The sequence below is a fragment of the Equus caballus genome, chromosome 17, assembly GCF_041296265.1.
Source record: "Equus caballus isolate H_3958 breed thoroughbred chromosome 17, TB-T2T, whole genome shotgun sequence".
Classification (NCBI taxonomy): domain Eukaryota; kingdom Metazoa; phylum Chordata; class Mammalia; order Perissodactyla; family Equidae; genus Equus; species Equus caballus.
Window position 1 is genome coordinate 17,937,930 of NC_091700.1, and position 22,652 is coordinate 17,960,581.

General features: G+C 37.2%; 1 protein-coding gene across 8 annotated transcripts in view; it reads left to right on the plus strand.

The window, feature by feature from the left end:
• The window catches only part of PARP4 (poly(ADP-ribose) polymerase family member 4), a 126,324-nt gene extending 104,592 nt beyond the window's left edge, over nucleotides 1-21,732 (plus strand). For 5 of the 8 annotated variants that reach the window (XM_070239392.1, XM_070239393.1, XM_070239396.1 and 2 more), the window contains 3 exons: nucleotides 1,891-1,990; nucleotides 17,504-17,636; nucleotides 21,350-21,732. In XM_070239392.1, the coding sequence (XP_070095493.1) occupies nucleotides 1,891-1,990; nucleotides 17,504-17,636; nucleotides 21,350-21,545 (429 nt within the window). In that variant the 3' untranslated portion in view covers nucleotides 21,546-21,732. The remainder of the gene's footprint in view (nucleotides 1-1,890; nucleotides 1,991-17,503; nucleotides 17,637-21,349) is intronic. The other 3 variants (XM_070239398.1, XM_070239399.1, XM_070239400.1) reach the window with 1 other exon arrangement.
• The last annotated feature ends 920 nt before the right edge of the window (nucleotides 21,733-22,652 follow it).

Consider the following 22,652-nt stretch of genomic DNA (forward strand, 5'->3'; position numbering starts at 1 on the left):
TCACATCTGTAATTATTTGTTTTGATGTAAAGTTGTTTAGTAAAGTGCAAAAGCAACTTGATTTAGTATAAGACTAAGTTTGAGTCCCAGCCCTACCACTTTGTGATTTGGTGTGTAGGGGAGGAGGACATTTCCTCTCCCCAAATGGGGGTTCGTCTGGCTGGAGAACGAATTAAATTCACATGAGACAGAATAGCAAGAGAAAATTAAACAAAGCTTTATGAGGAACCATGGCCCGGGGCCTTTCTTCCCGAAGGAAGAAAGGGCACCGAAGAAGTGGGGTGCACAGAGTGGTTATATAGCCCCCAAACGGGGTGTTTCACATGTGATTGAAACGTCCCTCCCACGATAGTCACAAGATTGCCCTGTCGGCACAGTGCTTGATGGACACAGCAGGTAATGGTCTGCTATCTCGGTGGGGCGTAGCAGGAGGCAAGTCTATGTCCAGAGCTGGGCGGTCACAGGTGAGCGCAGCAATCAGTTCCTAGCCTAAGGAAAGATGCTTAATCCTTAAGGAATGCCAAAGTTGGGAGGGGGAGGGAAGTCAGTTACAGGAGGTTACCAGGCTAGCACAATAAAATGCAGATTTTAAGTCATTGCCTCTGGTATTGATTAAGAGTTTTTAGAGAGAAGGTCATCTCCTTTCTTCTTCCTGGTACAGAGAGGGAGGCAGCTTTTACAGATAGAGATTTACCTTACAAATGTAAATGTGTCCTAAGGAAGGGCAAGTTCCATTCCTCAGAGCCTCCTTCCCTGTCCCAGTTTATCAAAAGCAATCAGCCTCAAATAATCCTGATGCCAAAGAGACATATCTTGGGGTGGCCAATTCCAGGTCCCCACAGGTGCAAATCAGATAACCTTTCTGAGTCTCAGTTTCCTCATCCATGTAATGGGAGTGATAATAGTGTCTGCCTCATAGAGTAGTTATGAGGTTTAAACATGATAATAATAGTTGCCCAGCTTCTCTTACCTGAAAGAATGTACATAAAAGCAGTGTCGGGAGCAGTATAGCAGATACCTTGGACTCTGGAGTCAGACTGTTGAGGCTTAAATCCTGACTGTGCTGCTTGTTAGCTGTGTGACTTTGGACAAGTTGCTTAATATTTCTGTTCCTCAGTGTCCTTATCTACAAAGTGGGTATAGTAATAATACCTCAACAAGAGGTAACTGAAAAGATAAAAAGGCAGCTCATGGTACTAGTTCAATACTGGTTGGTACATATTCTCACTGCTGTTGTTTTTTCAATCATTGCCATAGGTCCTTTAACCTCTGCACCTGCCTATGACATCACCCTCCTTTCTGCTCCCTGTATCAATTCCCCTGGGACCTAGAGTCTATTTACTTCGAGGTCAGGATCCTCATTTTTCAGGCGTACCACACTCTCATAAGCATGAGATAAAGATCAACCTTAAAAGCAGTGGTTCTTAGCTGGGGTGGGCAAGGGACAATGAGTACAAGGAAGGTAGTTTTAAAGAGCATGTTCAACATAATTTTATATTGAGTAAAAAATTGTCATTTTCATGTTTCAGATATCATAAGGGCACATTTTTAATGTTGAACAAAAGGAATCATGCTATTCAAAAGTTTGAGAAACATTGCTTCAAAGCATTGCTAGAAGAAAAAATATATATACCTTTTTTAAAAATCTCTACACATGAGCCACTTTTCAGACTTTTTATAAATGGCACCAGATACTTAGTGTCCATAGTCTTTATGGAATTCCCAACAATACTGTGTCACTAGTATATGAAGAACTTTGATTTTACAGTAATAAAATTTTTTTACTGTCTTATTAAGCTGAATTGAAATAATTGGAAACATTCATCACATAACTTTTTGTGTAATGAAATTTCAATAATGTGGCTTAAATTTGTTTTCTTAACTTCAAAGGATGGCTTCTGGAAACTTACGCCAGAACTGGGATTTATATTAAACCTGAATACAAATATTTTAAACAGCTTTCTTGAACAAAAAGGCATTCGCTCTCTAGGTAAGTCACTGTTTTTCTATTCATTAAAGGGCATCCCCTTAATTGTTATAAATTTTTTTGTAAACTAGTGTACTAGTATAACAACTATATGTTACATATGAATGGAATTATATTTGCTAACCATCAAAGGAAATAGGGGACTAGTTTCTAGTCATATCTTTACCGCTAAGTAGAGTATTACCCTTGCAAATTTATTGGCATAAGAAGCAACAACTGCTATTAAAAATTCCAAAATCTTGGTAACTTAACACAAAGATTACTTTCTTGCCCATATCACTGTCAAATATTGCTCAGCAGGGAAGTTCCACTCCATGTAGTCATTTAGAGACCCAAGTTCCTTCCATTTTTATGGCCCTACCATCATCAATAATGTGTCTTTAAAATTACTGTGGTGAAAAGAAAAGAAAAAAAAAGATTACTCTGGCATCATCTCCCTGGTATAGACAGGAGGGAGAGAGACAAAATGTGGCAAGAACTAGTCACAGAACCCCACCCAGATAAAAGGGGACTGGGAACAGTTTCAACGAGCATTTAATTAGTCTCTGCCAGAGCAAGTTATTCAACATCTCTGGACCTGTTTCTTCTTATGACAATAAAGGAGATGGATGGGGAGGTCCTGGACAGCCTCAAACCAGCAGGTGGTTTGAAGGTCAAATGCTAGCCTTAGGTTAAGAGATTTTTAAAAATAAAATAAACATTATTAAACAACTAGCCAGGATTTATTGAACAGCGGTGTCTAACTCTGCCATCATCTCTAAATTGCCATGGTTTTCATATTTCAGGCTTATTCCAGGGTTAGCAGAGTCTTAGCAGAGTTTAACTTGCACTAGACTAAAAAGGAATGATGAAAATTTGCATGAGGAGGGAGTTCTGGTTCCTGGAATGATAGAAGAGCTTGTATCTGACTCTCGTGCCAGTAACATTTATTAACTCTGGGAGAAAAAATATTTTAAAACCATTCTTTGAAGGCCTGGAATGCAAACAAAAACAAGCAGAAACTGGAGGGGGCACAATTCTTGAAAGAAAGAAAGCAAACTAGGTGAACTCCAAATTTATCCAGCTTTTCACCTGAAGGCGCTTCTCAGTTCATGAGGCACATAGGAGGTTAGAACTGAAACAAAAAGTTTCAATGGGATGAGGACATAAAGGTCAGAGTTAAAGGCTGCCAAAGTGGCTGGAAGTTAAGGCTGAACATCCTAGAAAGGAGGGAGCCACAGAGCAGGGAGCTCTGAAATCTGCATACAAAGTCCCTCAGAGCCTTGGCTCCCCTAACCTGCACACACACAGGGTCTGACTTCAAAGAATCCCAGGAAAAGCAGCAATGGGGAAGCTAAAATGCTGAGCACAGATTTCAGCTGCTGCCAAGTGTTGGGGAGACAGAGTTTGGTTTTCAAATTACAGCAATTAGACTTGATAAATATCTCAGGCTTTCCACTAAAACCCAAAGTGAGTCAAAAGGACAATATCTCATGATCAAGGACTATACCACAGGATAGGCCCACCCTAACAAAGCCTAAAAAAAAGCCTTTAGAGAAACCACCAGAACAAAACTCAACACTCGTTAGAGTAAAACAACCTAATCCAGAGTCTCTAAAAGGTATTGTCTTCAATGTGCAGTATAAAACGAAAGTGTAATAACATATGAAGAAGCAGATGAATATGACATATAAGCAAGCGGCAAAATGGTCTATAGTAGCTGACCTACGGATGACCCTGATGTTGGAATTAGCAGACAAGGACTTTAAAACTGCTATTATAAATATAGGGAAGGGTTTACCAGAAAAGAACAGAGTGGGTGAAGAAATGGAAGAATCTCAGCAAATAAATGGAAACTATAAGAACCAAATAAAAACTGTGGAACTGGAAAATACAATATCTTCAATGAAAAGATCATTGGATGGGATTAATAGAATGGACAAAATAGAAAAAAAGATTACTTAACTCAGATTATAATAATATAAAGTGGTGAATAAAAATTATCCAAACTGAAGTGTAAAAATAAAAAATAGAATGAAAAAAGAAGATAATCCCAGACATGTGGAATGATATCAAATGTTTAACATTTGTGAAATGGGGTCCCAGAGGATGAAGGGTAGATAGAAAAATATTTGAAAAAATAATAACTGAATTTTTTCTAAAATTGATGAAAGATATTAACTTACAGATCCAAGAAACAGCAGAAATCTAGTCAGGATAAATACAAAAAGGACTGTATTTGAGTAGACCAGAGTCAAACTGCTGAAAACCACAGATAAATCTTAAAAGTAGCCAGAGAAAAAGGACACTTACAGTCAGGAGAACATATTTAAGAATTTTATATTATTTCACATCAGAAATAATGGAAGCTAAAAGATAATGGAATAATATCTTTAAAGTACTGAAAGAAAAAAGCCTGTGAACTAAGAATTCTATATCCAGCAGAAAGGATCCTTTAAAAATAAAGGAAACTAACAAAAGATAGACAAACAGAAGCTGCTACAAGATCGAAGGATACAAGGTCAAAATACAAAAATCAATTTTAATTCCATATGCTAGCCACAAATAATTGAAAAATGCAATTTTGAAATACTATTTACAATGGTATTAAAAGCATCAAATACTTAACAATAAATTTAAGAAAGATGTGCAAGATTTCTAAAATGAAAAGTACAAAACATTGTTAAGAGAATTTCTAAAGATCTAAATAAATGGAGAATTTTCCAATGTAATGGGCTTGGAAAACTCAATAATGTTAAGATGACAGCTCTCCCCAAACTGATCTATAGATTCATTGCTGTGAACAACTATGCCCATAAATTTGATAACCTAGATAAATGGACTGATTCCTTGAAAGACAGTATCTGCCAAAACTCACACAAGAAGAAATACATAATCTGAATGGGCCTATATTAATTAAGGAAATTGAATAAATAATTAATAAGCTTTCAAAACAGAAAGCACCAGGCCCAGCTGCATTTATGGGTAAACTCTACCAAACATTTAAAGAAGAAATTATACCAAGTCTCCATGATGTCTTTCAGAGGATAGAAGCACAAGGAATGCTTCCTAACTCATTCTACGAGGCCAGCATTGCCCTAATACCAAAACCAGACAAAGACATTTCAAGAGAAGAAAACCACACACCAATATCTCTCAGGAACATACATACGAAAATCCTTAACAAAATGTTAGCAACTTGAATCCAAAAAGTATATAAAGTGGGATTTATCCCAGGTGTACAAGGCTGGTTCAACATTTGAAAATCATTTAATGTAATCCATTACATCAACAAACTAAAAAAGAAAAATCACATGATCATATCAATAGATGCAGGGAAAGCATTTGAGAAGATCCAATACCCATTCATGATAAAAAAAAAAAAAAACCTTTCAGTAAACTATGAATACAAGAGAACCTCCTCAACTTGATAAAGACTATCTACAAAAAACCTACAGCTAATATTACATTTAATGGTGAGAAACTCGAAACTTTCCCACTAAGATCAGGCACAAGGCGAGGATTTCCCAACTCTGACAACTCATTTTTAATATTGTACTGGAATTCTTTGCTAATTCAATAAGGCAAGAAAAGGAAATAAAAGGTATACAGATTGGAAGGAAGAAATAAAAACTGTCCTCGTTCATAGAGGGCATGATTGCCTATGTAAAAAATCCAAAAGAATTGACAAAAAAACTCCTAGAACTAATAAGCAATATACCAAGGTTGCAGGATACAAGATTAATATACAAATGTCAATTGCTTTCCTATATATCAACAAAGATACTGTGTTTTGAAATGAAAAACCCAATATTATTTACATTAATACCCCTGAAATGAATTACTTAGGTATAAAGGTAAGAAAATATGTACAAGATCTATATGAGGAAAGCTACAAATCTCTGATGAATGAAATCAAAGAAGAACTAAATAAATGGAGAGATATTTCATGTTGATGGATGGGAAGTCTCAATATTGTCAAGATGTCAGTTCTTCCCAACTTGATCTGCAAATTCAGTGTAATCCTAATCAAAATCTCAGCAAGCAATCTTATGGATATGGAAAAACTGATGCTAAAGTTTGTATGGAGAGGCAGAAGACGCAGAATAGCCGACACAATATTGAAGAAGAACAAAGTTGGAGGACTGATGCTACCTGACTTCAAGACCTACTGTAAAGCTACAGTAATCAAGACAGTGTGGTCTTGGTGACTGTATAGACAAATAGATCAATGAAACAGAATAGAGAGCCCAGAAGTAGATTCACTGTAATCCCAGGGGACATTTTTATACAAATTGATAAGCTGATTCTAAAATTTATGTGAAAATGCAGTAGGACCTAGAATAGCCAAGATAACATTGTGGTAGAAGAAGAGAGTTGGAGTGCATAAATTACCTGAATTTAAGATTATAAATCTACAGGATGCCCACTCTTACCACTTTTATTCGACATAGTATTGGAAGTCCTAGCCAGAGCATTTATGCAAGAAAAAGAAGTAAAAGACATCCACATCGAAAAGGAACAAGTAAAACTGTCACTATCTGCAGATGACAGGATAATATATATAAAAACCCTAAACACTCCACCAAAAAACTGTTAGAACTAATAAACGAATTCAGGATAGTTGCAGGATGCAAAATCACTACACAAAAATTGGTTGTGTTTCTATACCCTAATAATGAACCACCAGAAAAAGAAATTAAGAAAACAATCCCATTTACAATTTCATCAAAAAGAGTAAAATACCTAGAAATAAATTTAACCAAGGAGGTGAAAGACTTATACACTGAAACTATAAGACATTGATGAAAGAAACTGAAGGAGACACAAGTAAATGGATAGATACTCCATGCTCGTGGATTGGAAGACCCAATATTGTTAAAATGTCCATACTACCCAAAGCCATCTACAGATTCAATGCAATCCATATCACAATTCCAATGGCATTTTTCACAGAACTAGAACAAACAATCCTAAAAATGGTATGGAAACACACAAGAAAAGAAAACAAAAAAACCTCAAAGAAGTCAGGTTTTTTAAAAGATTAATAAAAATGTCAAATCTGTTTCATGAGTGAACAAAAAAAAGGGAGAAAGAAGGCGTTATAAACAATGCTAAGAATAAAAGCTGGTACTTAATTACAGATGGTAGAGAGATTTAAAAGATAAGAAGATTTTATGAACAACTTTATGACAATAAATTTTAAAACTTAGATGAATTCCTATAAAAATATGATTTACCAAATTCAACTCATGAAGAAATAGAAAGCCTGACTAATTCTATAGTCATTAAAGAAATTGTAGGGGCTGGCCCCATGGCCGAGTGGTTAAGTTTGGCGCACTCCACTTTGGCAGCCCGGGTTCAGTTCCAGGGTGTGGACCTAAACCACTCATTGGTGGCCATGCTGTGGCAGCGACCCACATACAAAACAGAGGAAGATTGGCACAGATGTTAGCTCAGGGCCAATCTTTCTCAACAACAACAACAACAACAAAAAGAAATTGGATTAGTAGTTTAAAATCCACAAAGAAACACCAGGGTAAGATAGTTTTACCCCATGTTCTACCAAACATTCATGGAACAGATAATTCCAATCTAACACAAAATATTGCAGAGTTTAGGAAAAATAGGAGAATACTGAACAGTATGTTTTACTAGCATAATTTGTTAACAAAGTATGACAAGGATTACAATAGCATCAAAAAGAATAAAATACTTAGAAATAAATTTAGCAAAAGATATGCAAGACTTGTACCTGAAAACTGTAAAACATTATTGAAAGAAATTTTAAAAGATCTAAGTAAATGGAAAGCCATCCCATGTTCATGAATTGGAAGCCTTAATATTGTTAAGATGACAACATTCTCGAAAATGATCTACACATTCACTGCAATCCCTATCAAAATCTCAGATTACTGTTTTGCAGAAATTGACAAGCTGATCTTAAAATTCACATGGAAATGTAGAGACACAGAATAGCCAAAACAATTATGAAAAAGAGGAAAAAAATAGGACTCACATTTCTCTATTTCAAAACTTACAGTAAAGCTGCAGAATCAAAATAATGTGGTAATGGCAGAGTGACAGATACGTAAATCAATGGAATACAATTGATAGTCCAGAAATAAACCCCTGTGTTTACAGTCCATTGTGTTTTGACGAGGATGCCAAGACAATTCAATGGGGAAAGACCAGTCTTCTCAACAAACAGCTGGTGCTGGGACAACTGGATGTCTGCATGCAAAAGAATGAGTTTGGATCCCTTCCTTTCAACTGTAAGAGTTTAAACTATAAAACTCTTAGAAGAAAACAGGAGTAAATTTTCAAGACTTGTGATTAGGCAGTGGTCTCTTATATGACATCAAAGCACAAGCAACAAAAGACAAATTCAACTTGATCAAAATGAAAAATTTTGTAATATATCTCAATTATTCCTCAATAAAATAATTAAAAATTTTGTGCTGTAATTGAAAAATGAAAAGACGAGACACAGAACAGGAGAAAATATTTGTAAATCATATATCTGATAAGGGACTGGTATCCAGAATATATAAAGAACCTTTGACTTAATAATGAAAAGACAAATAACCCAATTAAAAAATAGGCAAAGGATTTGAATAGACAGTTTCATATACAAATGGCTAATAAGGACATGAAAAGATGCTCAGCCTCATTAGTCATCAGGGAAATGCAAATAAAGACTACAGTGAAATACTACTTCATACCCACTAGGGTGGCTATAATTTTAAAAAATACCAATCAGTGATGAAAAGATGGACTTTTCATCTGGATGGATGGTACTAGAACTACTAGGCAATAAGGAAAAAAGTACAGTTTACCTCAAACTGTACCTCACACCATACTCAAAAATCAATTACAAATAGATTGAAAACTTCAGTGGGAAAGGCAAACTACAAAACTTTTAGAAGAAAATACAGGAAAGTATCTTTATGATTTTAGGATAGGCAGGATTTTTTTTAAACTTTTTATTTTGAAATAATTTTAACCTTGGAGAAAAATTGCAAATATAGTACAAAGAATTCGCATATACCCTTCACCCAAATTCCCCAGATGTTAACATTGAAACATTTGATTTGTCATTCAGGAAGGAATTTCTTAATCCCCCCCTAAAAAACACAAGCCATAAAGCAAAGGATTATAGACTGCATTAACATCAACAATGCCTTTACATTAAAAATAAGTAAATAAATAAATGAATAAAATTTAAAATGTGGAAAAGACATACCACAAACTAGGATAAAATATTTTCAACACCGGTAAACAATCTATAAACAAGGTACAAATCTTGTGGTGGAACTGGGTGATACACACAAACATCAGGATCCATGGTGGTTTCTAACAAGGAGCAGAAGAGAACAGGATTGAGACACAGCTCCCAGTCACTTCCAAGGTAATGATTATGTTCTGTTTCTTAAAATGGGTAGTTGGATACCACCTTACACCCAAACAGAAAATAATAAGTGTTGGTGAGAATGTGGAGAAATTGGAACCCTTGTTTACTGTTGGTAGGAATGTAAATTCGTTCAACTGCTATGGAAAACAGTATGGCAATTCATGAAAAAATTAAAAATAGAACTACCATATGATTCAGCAATTCCATTTCTGGTAATATACCCAAAATAATTGAAAGCAGGGACTCAAAGAGATATTTGTACACACATGTTCATAGCAGCATTATTTGCAATAGCCAAAAAGTGAAAGCAACCCAGATGTTCCTCGATGGATGAATGGATAAAGAAACTGGGATATATACATACAGTGGAATATTATTCAGCCTTAAAAAGGAAGGAAATTCTGACACACACTGTAACATGCGTGAACCTCAAAAACATTATGCTAAGTGGGGCTGGCCCCGTGGCGGAGTGGTTAAGTTCGCGCGCTCCACTGCAGGCGGCCCAGTGTTTCGTTGGTTTGAATCCTGGGCGCGGACATGGCACTGCTCATCAGACCACGCTGAGGCAGCGTCCCACATGCCACAACTAGAAGAACCCACAACGAAGAATACACAACTATGTACCGGGGGGCGTTGGGGAGAAAAAGGAAAAAATAAAATCTTTAAAAAAAAAACAAAAAGAAAACCATTATGCTAAGTGAAATAAGCAAGTCACAAAAGGACAAATACTGTATGATTCCACTTATATAAAGTACAAAGAATAGTCAAATTCATAGAGACAGAAAGTGGAATGGCAGTTGCCAGGGGCTGGGGGGGAGTAGGGAATGGGGAGTTAGTGTTTAATGGGGACAGAGTTTCAGTTTTACAAGATGAAAACAGTTCTAGAGAAAGATGGTGGTGATGGTAGCACAACAATGTGAATATACTTGATAGCACTGAAATGTACACTTAAAATGGTTAAAATGGTAAATTTTATGTTATGTCTATGTACTACAATTTTAAAAAATAAAAAATGGGTAGTTCATACTTGGGTGTTTGTTATATTATTTCTACCTTACAGATATCTTATTGTTTGTTGTATCTACTCAATATTTAATTTTTAAAAAATTTACGTGTATACTTGGGAAGATTTGAGATACAGTTTTGAGAAAGAAACATCAGGCTTTGGTGATGGCTTGGATGTGGGCAGTTGAAGGAGAAGGAGGGTTTTCAAGATTGAGCATGGGAAGGGAAAATATCAGCTGTAGACTGAGCCTAGAAACACACTGATAGAGTTATGTTTCAGACATTTAAAGTTTGAGATGCCCTGTAGATGTTGGAAAGAAGCACTTGGTTATGTGAGGGTAGATCTCAGGAGGAGGTAAGAATTTAGGGGGAAAAGACTTTGGGGTAACTATCAGTATCTAAAGCCATGGACCATGGGCTCGTATGAGACCACCTAAAGAAAGAGGATAGCTAGAGCAGAGAAGAGGGCTTAGGGCCATCTGTGGTCACACCAGTATTTAGTGGACAGACAGAACAGGAACCAGCAAAGAGACTGAGAAGGAATGGCTAGAGAAATAAGAGGAATACAGGGGAGCATGTGTCGCAGGTGCCAAAAGGTAAAATGTCTTTATGGGTGTGCCTTTTCTGTGGGTTTCACTGTGCTACTCTGCCTATCTCCATATATCCATGTTACTCTCTGTATGTGTGTGCTTTTTGGCTTCTTTCTTCTATGTGCAATCTCAAGATGTCTGATTTTCTTCTCTCACTTGTTTTTATATCTCTCTATCCAACTTACTTTCTCTTTTATCCTCTTTGTTTCTCTTTTATCTTTCCTTCTCCTTCTGGATTTATTTTCTAAATGACTTCGATATACTGTTGTTAAATAACAAAAATTTGACCAACTAAATTTTAAAGGTCTAATTGGCTTTACTGAGTAATTGGTGAATCGGGCAGTACCCTATTTGGCAAGCAGAGAGGAAATCCGAAGAGCAACAGAAAGGGAAAGGGTTTTAAAGGCAGGACAAGGAAGTCATAAACAGAAAAAAAGATGAGGTCACCTTTCTTTGGGACAAAAGTGTCTATTAGGGAATTACTTCATCTTCCTTTGCCGAATGGCCCAGGTGACAGATTACCTCATTGGTGTTGACCAGCAAATTCCAGACTGACCAGTTAAGATTCCTTTCCTGGAGAAGGTTGAAACTGTGGTTAGATTAGGTGTTAAGGCTTAGTTTGGTGATGTGGCCTAGCATAAGTGACTCCATTTTGTCTGTACTTTTCTTTTTAACACTGTTTAGATATTTTATAATTTTATTATTTTTGATAATCTTGAATAGAGTTATATGTTGCTTATTAATATCATTTAAAATCTTTTTTTTAATTTTTTAGATGATTTTTAATTCTTTTTTTTAATTTTTGGATGTACATCATAATATATTTTGAATTCTGTGTAGATTACATCATGTTCACCACCCGAAAACTAATTATAGTGCATCCCCTCACATGTGAGCCTAATCACCCCTTTTGCCCTTCTCCATCCCCCCTTCCCCTATGGTAACCACCAATCCAATCTCCAATGCTATGTGTTTGTTCGTCGTTGTTTTTATCTTCTACTTATGAGTGAGATCATATGGAATTTGACTTTCTCCCTCTGACTTATTTCACTCAGCATAATACTGTCAAGGTCCATCCATGTTGTCACAAATGGCCGGATTTCATCATGTCCTTTTTTTTTCTTTTTTTTTATTAATGTTATGATAGATTACAACCTTGTGAGATTTCAGTTGTACATTTTTGTTAGTCATGTTGTGGGTACACCACTTCCCCCTCCGTACCCTCCCCCCACCCCCCCTTTTCCCTGGTAACCACCCATCAGATCTCCTTATCAATATACTAATTTCCACCTATGAGTGGAGTCATATAGAGTTCGTCTTTCTCTGACTGGCTTATTTTGCTTAACATAATACCCTCGAGGTCCATCCACGTTGTTGTGAATGGGCCAATTTTGTCTTTTTTAATGGCTGAGTAGTATTCCATTGTGTATATATACCACATCTTCTTTATCCAGTCATCAGTTTCTGGGCATGTAGGCTGGTTCCACGTCTTGGCTATTGTAAATAATGCTGCGATGAACATAGGGGTGCAATGGACTCTTGAGATTTCTGATATCAGGTTCTTAGGATAGATACCCAGTAATGGGATGGCTGGGTCATAGGGTATTTCTATTTTTAACTTTTTGAGAAATCTCCATACTGTTTTCCATAGTGGCTGTACCAGTTTGCATTCCCACCAACAGTGTATGAGGGTTCCTTTTTCTCCACAACTTCTCCAACATTTGTCACTCTTGGTTTTGGATGTTTTTGCCAACCTAACGGGTGTAAGGTGATATCTTAGTGTAGTTTTGATTTGCATTTCCCTGATGGTTAGCGATGATGAACATCTTTTCATGTGTCTATTGGCCATATTCATATCTTCTTTTGAGAAATGTCTGTTCATGTGCTCTGCCCATTTTTTGATCGGGTTGTTTGTTTTTTTGTTGTTAAGCAGTGTGAGTTCTTTGTATATTATGGAGATTAACCCTTTGTCGGATAAGTGGCTTGTGAATATTTTTTCCCAATTAGTGGGCTGTTTTTTTGTTTCAATCCTGTTTTCCCTTGCCTTGAAGAAGCTCTTTAGTCTGATGAAGTCCCATTTGTTTATTCTTTCTATTGTTTCCCTCAACTGAGGAGTTACAGTGTCCGAAAAGATTCTTTTGAAACTGATGTCAAAGAGTGTACTGCCTATATTCTCTTCCAAAAGACTTATTGTCTCAGGCCTAATCTTTAGGTCTTTGATCCATTTTGAGTTTATTTTGGTGTGTGGTGAAAAAGACTGGTCAATTTTCAATCTTTTGCATGTGGCTGTCCAGTTTTCCCAGCACCATTTGTTGAAGAGACTTTCTTTTCTCCATTGTAGGCCCTCTGCTCCTTTGTCGAAGATTAGCTGTCCATAGATGTGTGGTTTTTATCTCTGGGCTTTCAATTCTGTTCCATTGATCTGTGGACCTGTTTTTGTACCAGTACCATGCTGTTTTGATCACTGTAGCTTTGTAGTATGTTTTGAAATCGGGGATTGTGATTCTGCCGGCTTTGTTTTTCTTGCTCAGGATTGCTTTAGCAATTCGCGGTCTTTTGTTGCCCCATATGAATTTTAGGATTGTTTGTTCAATATCTGTGAAGAATGTTCTTGGGATTCTGATTGGGATAGCATTGAATCTGTATATTGCTTTAGGTAGTATGGACATTTTAACTATGTTTATTCTTCCAATCCATGTGCAAGGAATGTCTTTCCATCTCTTTATGTCATCGTCAATTTCTTTCAAGAAAGTCTTGTAGTTTTCATTGTATAGATCCTTCACTTCCTTGGTTAAGAGGATTTCATCATTTCTTATGGCTGAGTAGTAGTCCATCGTGTATAAATACCACATCTTCTTTATCCATTCATCCCTTGATGGGCACCTAGGTTGCTTCCATGTCTTGGCTATTGTGTATACTGCAGCAATGAACATGAGGCTGCAAGTATCTTTATGCCTTTGTGTTTTCAAGTTCTTTGGATAAATACCCAGCAGTGGGATAGCTGGATCATATGGTAGATCTATCCTTAATTTTCTGAGGATACTCCACACTGCTTTCCATAGTGATTGCACCAGTTTGCACTCCCACCAGCAGTGTACGAGGGTTCCCTTCTCTCCACATCCTCTCCAACATTTGTTGTTTCCTGTCTTGTTAATTATAGCCATTCTGACCGAAGTTCATTAAAAATCTTAGTCTAAGATTTATATGTAACACTAAAAAAAACACAGAAGAACCCACTAAATTAAACTGTCTCCATTTTTTCTTTTGTCTTTGTTGATTTTCTTTTGTGGGATAACGGATTGGTTTTGTTTTTAAAAATTTATTCAATTTCCTTTTCCTGTATTAAGAAAATGATATCATTGTATAAGTAGTTTTGGCTATCTCAGCGATTTAAAATTAATGGTGTATGTGCAGTTATGTACATATTATGCACAGGTCCTTCCATCTTTACCCCCAAACCTGTATATTCTTAATTATAAGACAAGGTTTTGTTTTTTTCCAAAAGCATTGTCACCCAGAAAAGGAGAGACATTTGAGCCTTTGTAAAAATTTTATATTGTAAGGTGTTCTCTCAATTACTTTATTTTGAAATACAGAGTGTCAGTTGAGGAGAGCACTCAGCCTGAAATAGCCTTAATTAGTGCTGATTTTGGATACTTAGAGAAGTTATCTGACAGAAATCCTAAAAAGGGAAATAAAAGAAATTTAACACAGGTTTGTTAAGTGTTTCTTGGAAAATGAATTGAAAACTGCAAGCACTGAATATTGTTTAATGAGCCTGTTGATCACTTTCAAAAGCAATGTGTGATCAGAATAGCGTTTACCTTTGAAAAGCTGGACTGGTGGAGGTAGGGGAATGGGCTGGAGGACATATATAAGAGGGGCTTCAACTTTATAGTAATTTGTTTCTTTTAGAGAAAAGAGAGAAATTTGAAGCAAATGTGGGAAAGTGTTAAAAGTTGACAAGCTACGTGGTGATAGTGATGTTCATCATATTGTTCACTCTACTTTCCTGTGTGCTGAAAATATTTCATAATCAAAACAACATTGTGGCTATGTTGTAGTGATGGAAACAGTGCTATGTATCAATCATAGATGGAAATAAAGATAATTATTTTCCTGGGAAACTATCAGATGACTCATTATGGCTCTAAATACGATGAATGGCCAGTCCCGGTGGCCCAGTGGTTAACTTTGGTGTGCTCCACTTCACTGGCCTGGGTTCCGTTCCCAGGCACAGACCTACACCACTTGTGCATCAGTGGCCATGCTGTGGTGGTGGATCACATACAAAACAGAGGACGATTGGCAACAGATGTTAGCTCAGGGTGAATCTTCCCCAGAAAAGAAAAATAATAAAGATGATGAAGATTGTAGGGGAGGAAAAATAACTTTCCCTCTACCCTTCTAGGTTCTCAGCTTAGACCCCACCTATAATAAAAGAGATGAGCAAAAGAAAAGCAGACCATTTTACGTCTACACATATGTACGTGTACATATGGGAGCCCCACAAAGATATGAGACTCAAAAGACAGCCAGGCAACTAAGCTAAGGAAAGGGAAAGGGGTCTGGGGCTTCACAGTGGGGTTGGGTTGGGTAGGGGCTCAAGGCAATTCATAAGGTGAGAGGAGGAAATGGTTGGTAAACAAACGTTTGCCCTGCCATGCAGTTAAGTCTCTCAGACGAAACAGTGATCTCTGGTAATAGCCTCCTCCTGGTACAGGCCTCAGTCCCCCTTTCTAATTTCTTTTAGGTGGTTAGTGGGAGGTAAAAAGCTTTTCCTGAGTCTGCTAGGTCTTGATGCCTTCAGCTCAAAATAATCCACATGCCAAAGTGGCTCATTCTGAGGTGGCTTGTTCTGAACCCCCTCAAGATAGAGGTGGAAAGTGTGGTTTCATGAAATGTGAGATTGGGAAAATAACAATATTTGAAATCTAGTTTTTTATGTAAAGTAATTTCAAATATGTACTTGCATTTTAAAAAATGGATTGTTATTTTCTGGGTTTATTAGGCATAAACATTCATTTCAATTTTGGTATTTTGTAATATAGTAAAATATTTGATTTGGATAAATAACACTTAAAATAATCAAAGAGAAAAATTTAGTTGATCTAAAAAAGTTTTATTTCACACTTCATGAAGTGGGCAGTCTCCACTCTCAAGAGGCCAGAGAACTGCAAAGTCAGGGAAGAGGCTGCAGGCTTCTATAGAAAGAGGCGAGCAGGGAATGTCAACGGAGGAAAAAGAAGCACCTGCAAACAAAAGGAGAGCATTTCTTTGGGGTCTTAGAATTGCAGTTCGGGGAACACAGGTTCCACAGCAGCCAGAAAAGTGTCCCCCTGAGGAGTAAAAGTCAGGAGTTTTTATGAGCAAAAAGGAGAAACCAGAACAACCACCTCAGTTATTTGTTAGGGAGAGTCAAGTTATGTGCAGCTCTTTGGCTTACTCAAGGACATCTTGTTACCAGAAAAAGTGTATTTTTGCACAGTCTTTCAGAAAGTCCTTTCTCAGCAAATAACTCCCTTTTGGCAGGTCAACAAGGTCAGCACAGTTTCTTTTTCTTTTCTTTCTTTCTTTCTTTCTTTCTTTTTTTTTTTTTTTTGAGGAAAATTGGCCCTGAGCTAACATCTGTGCCCATCTTCCTCCATTTTTTTAATATGTGGCACACCTGCCACAGCATGGCTTGATAAGGGGTGCATAGGTCCGTGCCTCGCATCTGAACCAGCAAACCCCCAGCTGTTAAAGTGGAGCACATGAACTTAACTGCTACACCACCTGGCCAGCCCCAGTTTCATATTTTTAACAAGATGGAGTCCGGGATACAAAATTGAGTCGCTGTTGTCAACTCATTTCACAGAAACAATGAAGAAGTACTTGGTTTAAGTTGATTGGCTGGGGTTACATATCTGATCTTACTTAGAAAGATCAAGGAGCAAGGAAATAAGTATAGAGCCCACAGTTGGCTTGGCGTTTGGGATGGGCTGAGTGGATATATTGCATTTCTGGTCAATCAGAGCATTTACAGGGACACAAAAATTATCAAAGTTTAGCTTTGCTGACATGGTACCCAGGGGAGGAGTGGCTCCAGCTTGGGCCTAGAAATGTATTTCAACAGTACTAATCAGTAGAACTTATTTAATATACTATAATCAGCCATATCAGTTGTTTGTCTGTTGTATATTTAGGTTTACTCTTCTGAGCTATTTGTAGCAGGAGCCTAGAAACTGAATTTCTTTTAGCATACTTCATGCATCTCTGGCATTAAAAATAGCAAGGGAGGGGAGTTCTGGATATAATTCAGTTTCTTATCCACCATCAGGATAATGTGATAGGCACATGATCCAATCATCCTCCTTTTTAATTTAAATAACAGGCTAATTAAGGACGTTAAAAAGTATAATAGAGTTTTCTGATCTGCTAATGCATTATGGTTCAATAGTATTATACTTCTTTAATAGAACTTTTATAAATGGGCACAGTTTGAGATGCCGAGTTTCCAACAGATGTAAAAAAGTTTTCCACTTTTAGGTACAAAAGGAAGAGAACGTCTTCTGGACTTGATTGCCACGTTTTTGGTACTACAGTTTCTTCGCACCAAGTTGGATCAAGAGGGAATAGTCTTCAAATCACTGATGAAATTGGATGACGCTTCCATTTCCAGGTGGCTTTCATTATAGCATTAAGCAACTCACGTACATTTTCAACCATTTCTTAATGAAACCTTATGAGAAGCTACACAGACTGCTAAGTACAAAGAGAATTTGTTCACAGGGAATATCTTGCCTGCACTTTTCTGTCATAGGCAGGGCTGACACACTATTTTTGCCTCTTGGATTGCACAGGAAACTGGGATGCAGAGCGTTTAAGTGTAGCTTACACTGGTGCCCAGATCTCTGGCTCCTTATTTAGTACTCTTCACTACAGTATATTGATTCTATGTGATTCTGGAAAATCCATAATATGATTGTTGGGACCAGACTAGTTGTTCCCAACAATTGCAGGGCCTGGGACAAGAATACAAATGGAAACCCACATACTGTATGTCTAAGTATTTAAAAGTTATAAATCAAATTAGGAGGCTGTTAAATAAAATATGTTCTGTCAACCTAAAAGGCAAATTCATCTATTTACCCTTAAAATGAGTTTATTCGGGAATAGCCAAAGAATTGCAATTCTAGATGTGCATGCTATGGCAAACCACAGGCAAGTCTGGAAAACAAAGGAGGGGAGCTGCTTTTATAGACAAAAAAAGGAGAGTAGGGAGGGGCTCTACTAAAAGAAAACCCATTGGGGGAAAGGAACAGTTCAGGGTGGCAACAGCTTCTCGTTGGCTGGGCTGTTGTCAGGTGGGGAGAGAAGTCTTCCTTCAGTAGCAGTTATGCTTCCTGTGGGAGACGCAAGTATGGCTGTCTTCCTGCTTGGTGTAATTGATGATGTATGGCGGAGCTGACAGCCCACTGCAGGCCTTCCCAACTCCAATTTAGTTAAGGTCTCTTTTACTAATTTCCACAGTTCTGAAGTCATACCTTGACAAATACAACTTCATAACCACCTAGAAGACCAGGTTCAAATTCAGAATTCTGAGACCACTTGAAGTTTTGATGCAAAAAACGTGGCAGTGTGGAGAGAGCCAGTTCTGGGGCCCTGGCCCCCAGCCCTTGGCTGAACCCTGGCACCACAAGTGGTCTGAGTGTATGAATACCCCTTTACCCATCAAAACTCCAGCCATATCCCATGCAAATGGTCACCCCTTGTATGTGTGTGTCTACACACACACACAAACACACACACACACACACATTGCAATTTGCTTATGCTTTTTTAAAAGGCAGGATAAGGAGAAAACTAATAAAATATTATCTATAGGGGGAGGGGGAGGAGACAAGGATGGAGGCCAGGTTTCTCCTAATGTACCTTGTTTTATGGTTTTTACTTTGAAACTATGTAAATATTTTACTTAATAAAGATCAGATATCAGAGAATAGAGATTAAACATGTTCAATTATACTATGGAATGCAATCAGCTATATCTGGAATGTGAGGAAATGATGGCAAAAGAAGAAAGAGGGGAGAGGTGGAACCTAAAAATTAAAGGACATATGAACCAAAGGCAATGTGTAGACCTTGTTTGGATCCTGATTTGAATAAAACCCATGTGCTAAAAAAACAAAAAAAAAAAGGACAGTTAGAGAAACTTAAACACTACCTGGATATTTTGTGTTTTAAATAATTATTTAAAACTATTTTTAAGTGTCATGTTTAAGAAAAAGTTCTTATTCCTTAGAGTTACATATTTACAGAGGAAATTAAAATAAATAAGTAGACCTGTTTTTACCCTCTCACAAAGACTGATTAAATTCTCTATTCCCAACAGCATCAAACACAAAATAGGTACCCAGAAAAGAATTAGTTGAGCGTTTTACTAAATGTAATTTATATGTCCATTTTAAAAAAGCAACACCTCCACATTAGTTTGCCAGAGCAACTCTTTGAGAAAGATGGAAATTTATTAAATGAATATCAAGAAAAATGCTTGAGGGGCCAGGCTGGTGGCACAGCAGTTAAGTTCGCACGTTCTACATTAGTGGCCCAGGGCTCACTGGTTTGGATCCCAGGTACGGACATGGCACCGTTTGTCAAGTCATGCTGTGGCAGGTGTCCCACATATAGAGTAGAGGAAGATGGGCATGGATGTTAGCTCAGGGCCAGTCTTCCTCAGCAAAAAGAGGAGGATTGGCAGCAGATGTTAGCTAAGAGCTAATCGTCTTCAAAAAAAAAAAGAAAGGAAGAAAAAAATGCTTCAAAGAACTAGTTGATGGGACTGAAAAGTTAGGATTTGATTTAATAGGCACAACCAAAGAGGCACTTCTATCTAGTTCATTTTCCAACTGACAGCCATTTAGACCAAGTATTAATAACTTTGAACCTACTTTTGAATTGCAGTATCACAAAGTTTTAAACCAATATTTTCAAAAATAAGTATATTCCATCACATTGTTCTTACTATATTACTATTATTGTGAGAGCAAAATGGTTTGTTGACACTTTAATAAATAAAACTATTTTAAGTAATTTTTATTTCCTGTTCCTTGCATATTTAAAACTTTTCTTTCTATTTTTTCTACTTCATGGTGTAATAACATTAATGTAGTAGTATATTACTTGCAGGTGTATGAACACAATTTTCATACTAGGGGAATGGTCAGTCAAAAGTTTGGAGGCCAACTGAATTGAAGGAAGGCGAGTTGAATTAGAATATTTAAAATCAGTTTTGTTGCCTGTAGTAGTTAGTAGACTAATAATGATTGGGAAACATGGGTCTTTGAACCACTTTGGGCATGTTCATGTCATTGTGATAGTCAGCTAACTTTGTTGATTGTCTGCTCTGTACTAGGGACTGTTAAACATGTTAAATTCACCCATTTCGTTAAAGCCCACAACAAACCCATAGGATCTCGCATTATTATCATAACTGAGGACACTGAGACTTCCAGTGTTGAAGTCAAGCTGCACAATATCACATAGCCAATATTGTGTGATTGCAGTGTCCGCATTTGCACCCATCTCTTCACACCACACTGTACTGATGGCCCTTTCCCAGTTAACAGGGAGAAAAAATCAGCAAGATGGAGAGAATTTCCCAATTTTTAGTTTCCCCCTCTTAGAATTTTCTTTGAAACTTTAGTATATGTTACTGCTTGTTTGCTAACAAGTTCTAGCAGATGACAAAACAAATGATGTAGCTAACTAATGTTAATGAAAAATCTCAGAATTTTTCTTTGTCTTGAATAAATTTGAATATGTGGCAGTCTTGAATATTTGACAGCATTTTATGGACCCAGACTTGACATTTTTACGTTATGCACATTTTACTAGTAAGTTATTCCTGGTTTGTGTGATAGAATTAAATATATGCCAGTTTCACGGGTAGCCCTCAGGTTCTTTGCAAGGAACTAATCAATTCTTGGTACAGTAAAAAGGAGAGAAAAATGGAAGTCTAGTTTGTAGAATAGTATTGAGTTTGTACTTGAAGAAAGGATAGGATTTAGATGGAGAAGAATGGGAAGGGGTCACAAACCAATACATAAAGGCTAGAAAGCGTAGGGTGTCCTGGAGGCAGCAAGGAAGTCTGTGAGGCATAGTGGAAGCTGGAAAGTGGTGAGTATAATATACTTAAGAATGCACTGAATAAGTTAAAAGTGCTGTCAGGCTGGTAGAACTTTCATAAAATGTCAAAGACAACTACTTTTATTAAATATCTTAATTTTTAACAGAATTATTTTGTCTGATATAATGTACTGGATTTGGTGCCACATTACATTTCGTATGTAATATATTCTGAAATTGATGGAAACTTGTTTTTAAAAAATCTAGGAATATTCCCTGGGCTTCTGAGAAAATAAAGAAAGCAAGTGAATGGCTAAGAAGAACTGAAGGACAATATCCATCTATCTGCCAACGGCTGGAATTGGGTAAAGACTGGGACTCTGCCACGAAGCAGCTACTGGGAATCCAGCCCATGAACACCACTTCTCCTCTCCATGGAGTTCTTCATTACAGTAAAGACTGAATCAAATGAACTTGTATTTTATACTTTTTTCATGCTTCCATTTATAAAATGATCAGATATTAATAGATACCTATAATGAAATTTACTTATGATTGTATTCATTGTAGCAGTCAATGACTTTAAAATAAATGGAAGCAGAATTGTTATTTTAATGAACAAGTAATAATAAAAATTACAATATTACAGATTTTTGGTGTTTAAATGTTTTAAGGTGATGAGAAACATATCTGGATGGTTCTGGAGGCTCATTTCCTTCTCCCCTTTCAGGAGTCTAGTAGAGAACTGGCCCAGCTGGACTAAGCAAGCTGGGAAGAAACAGGTCTTTGGCTACTGCCCGTGTTCCTGGCATGCAAGCCTGTTTCCAGGGCCCTGGGTATCCAGACCTTGGCCCTCGGCATGCATGCTCCCTGATCTGGTTCCCAGTCTGCAGACCTCTTGTTACTTAGAGAAACTGGGTGTCCCAAGCAATTCTTTCATAGATCTTGCTTTTGGTCTGGCGTCCAAAATCTCATCACCAAACCCAAGGTCATCTGGATTTTCTCCTACGTTATCTTCTAGAAGTTTTATAGTTTTGCATTTTACAGGTAGGTCTATGATCCATTTTGAGTTATTTTTTGTAAAAGGTGTAAGATCACTGTCCACCTTCCTCCATAGCACCACTTCCAGACCATTACTGCTATACCTTAATGTAAAAGCCAGGTTTCTTTGAGATAATTGAGTCTTGGCAGAATGCTTATGATCCTGCTGGTACCTGAGATGATGGGAGGCTTGTGACGAGCTGCCAGGAGGCCTTCTCCCACCTGCCTCCTTGTCTCCCTGGTAGGCTATCATGAGACGGTTTCTCATCACCTCCCAGTTCTGATGAGGTATGAGGCTCAGGATACGGCTGCAGGCTAAAAATCTCCCTAGGTGCATCTAGAATTGGCTCCTCAACAATGATGTGTCCTCCAAGTCAAATTGCAATTATCTAGCCCTTTTGGAGTGTGGGACAAGGAGCAAGGGGAGCTGGCATCTTTGACTACTCTTCCTTTGCTGTTTATGTAAGTAGTAAACCCTCTAAATCTAAATGAGCTTGTTATATCTTTACTTGCTGAATCAGTCAGGTCT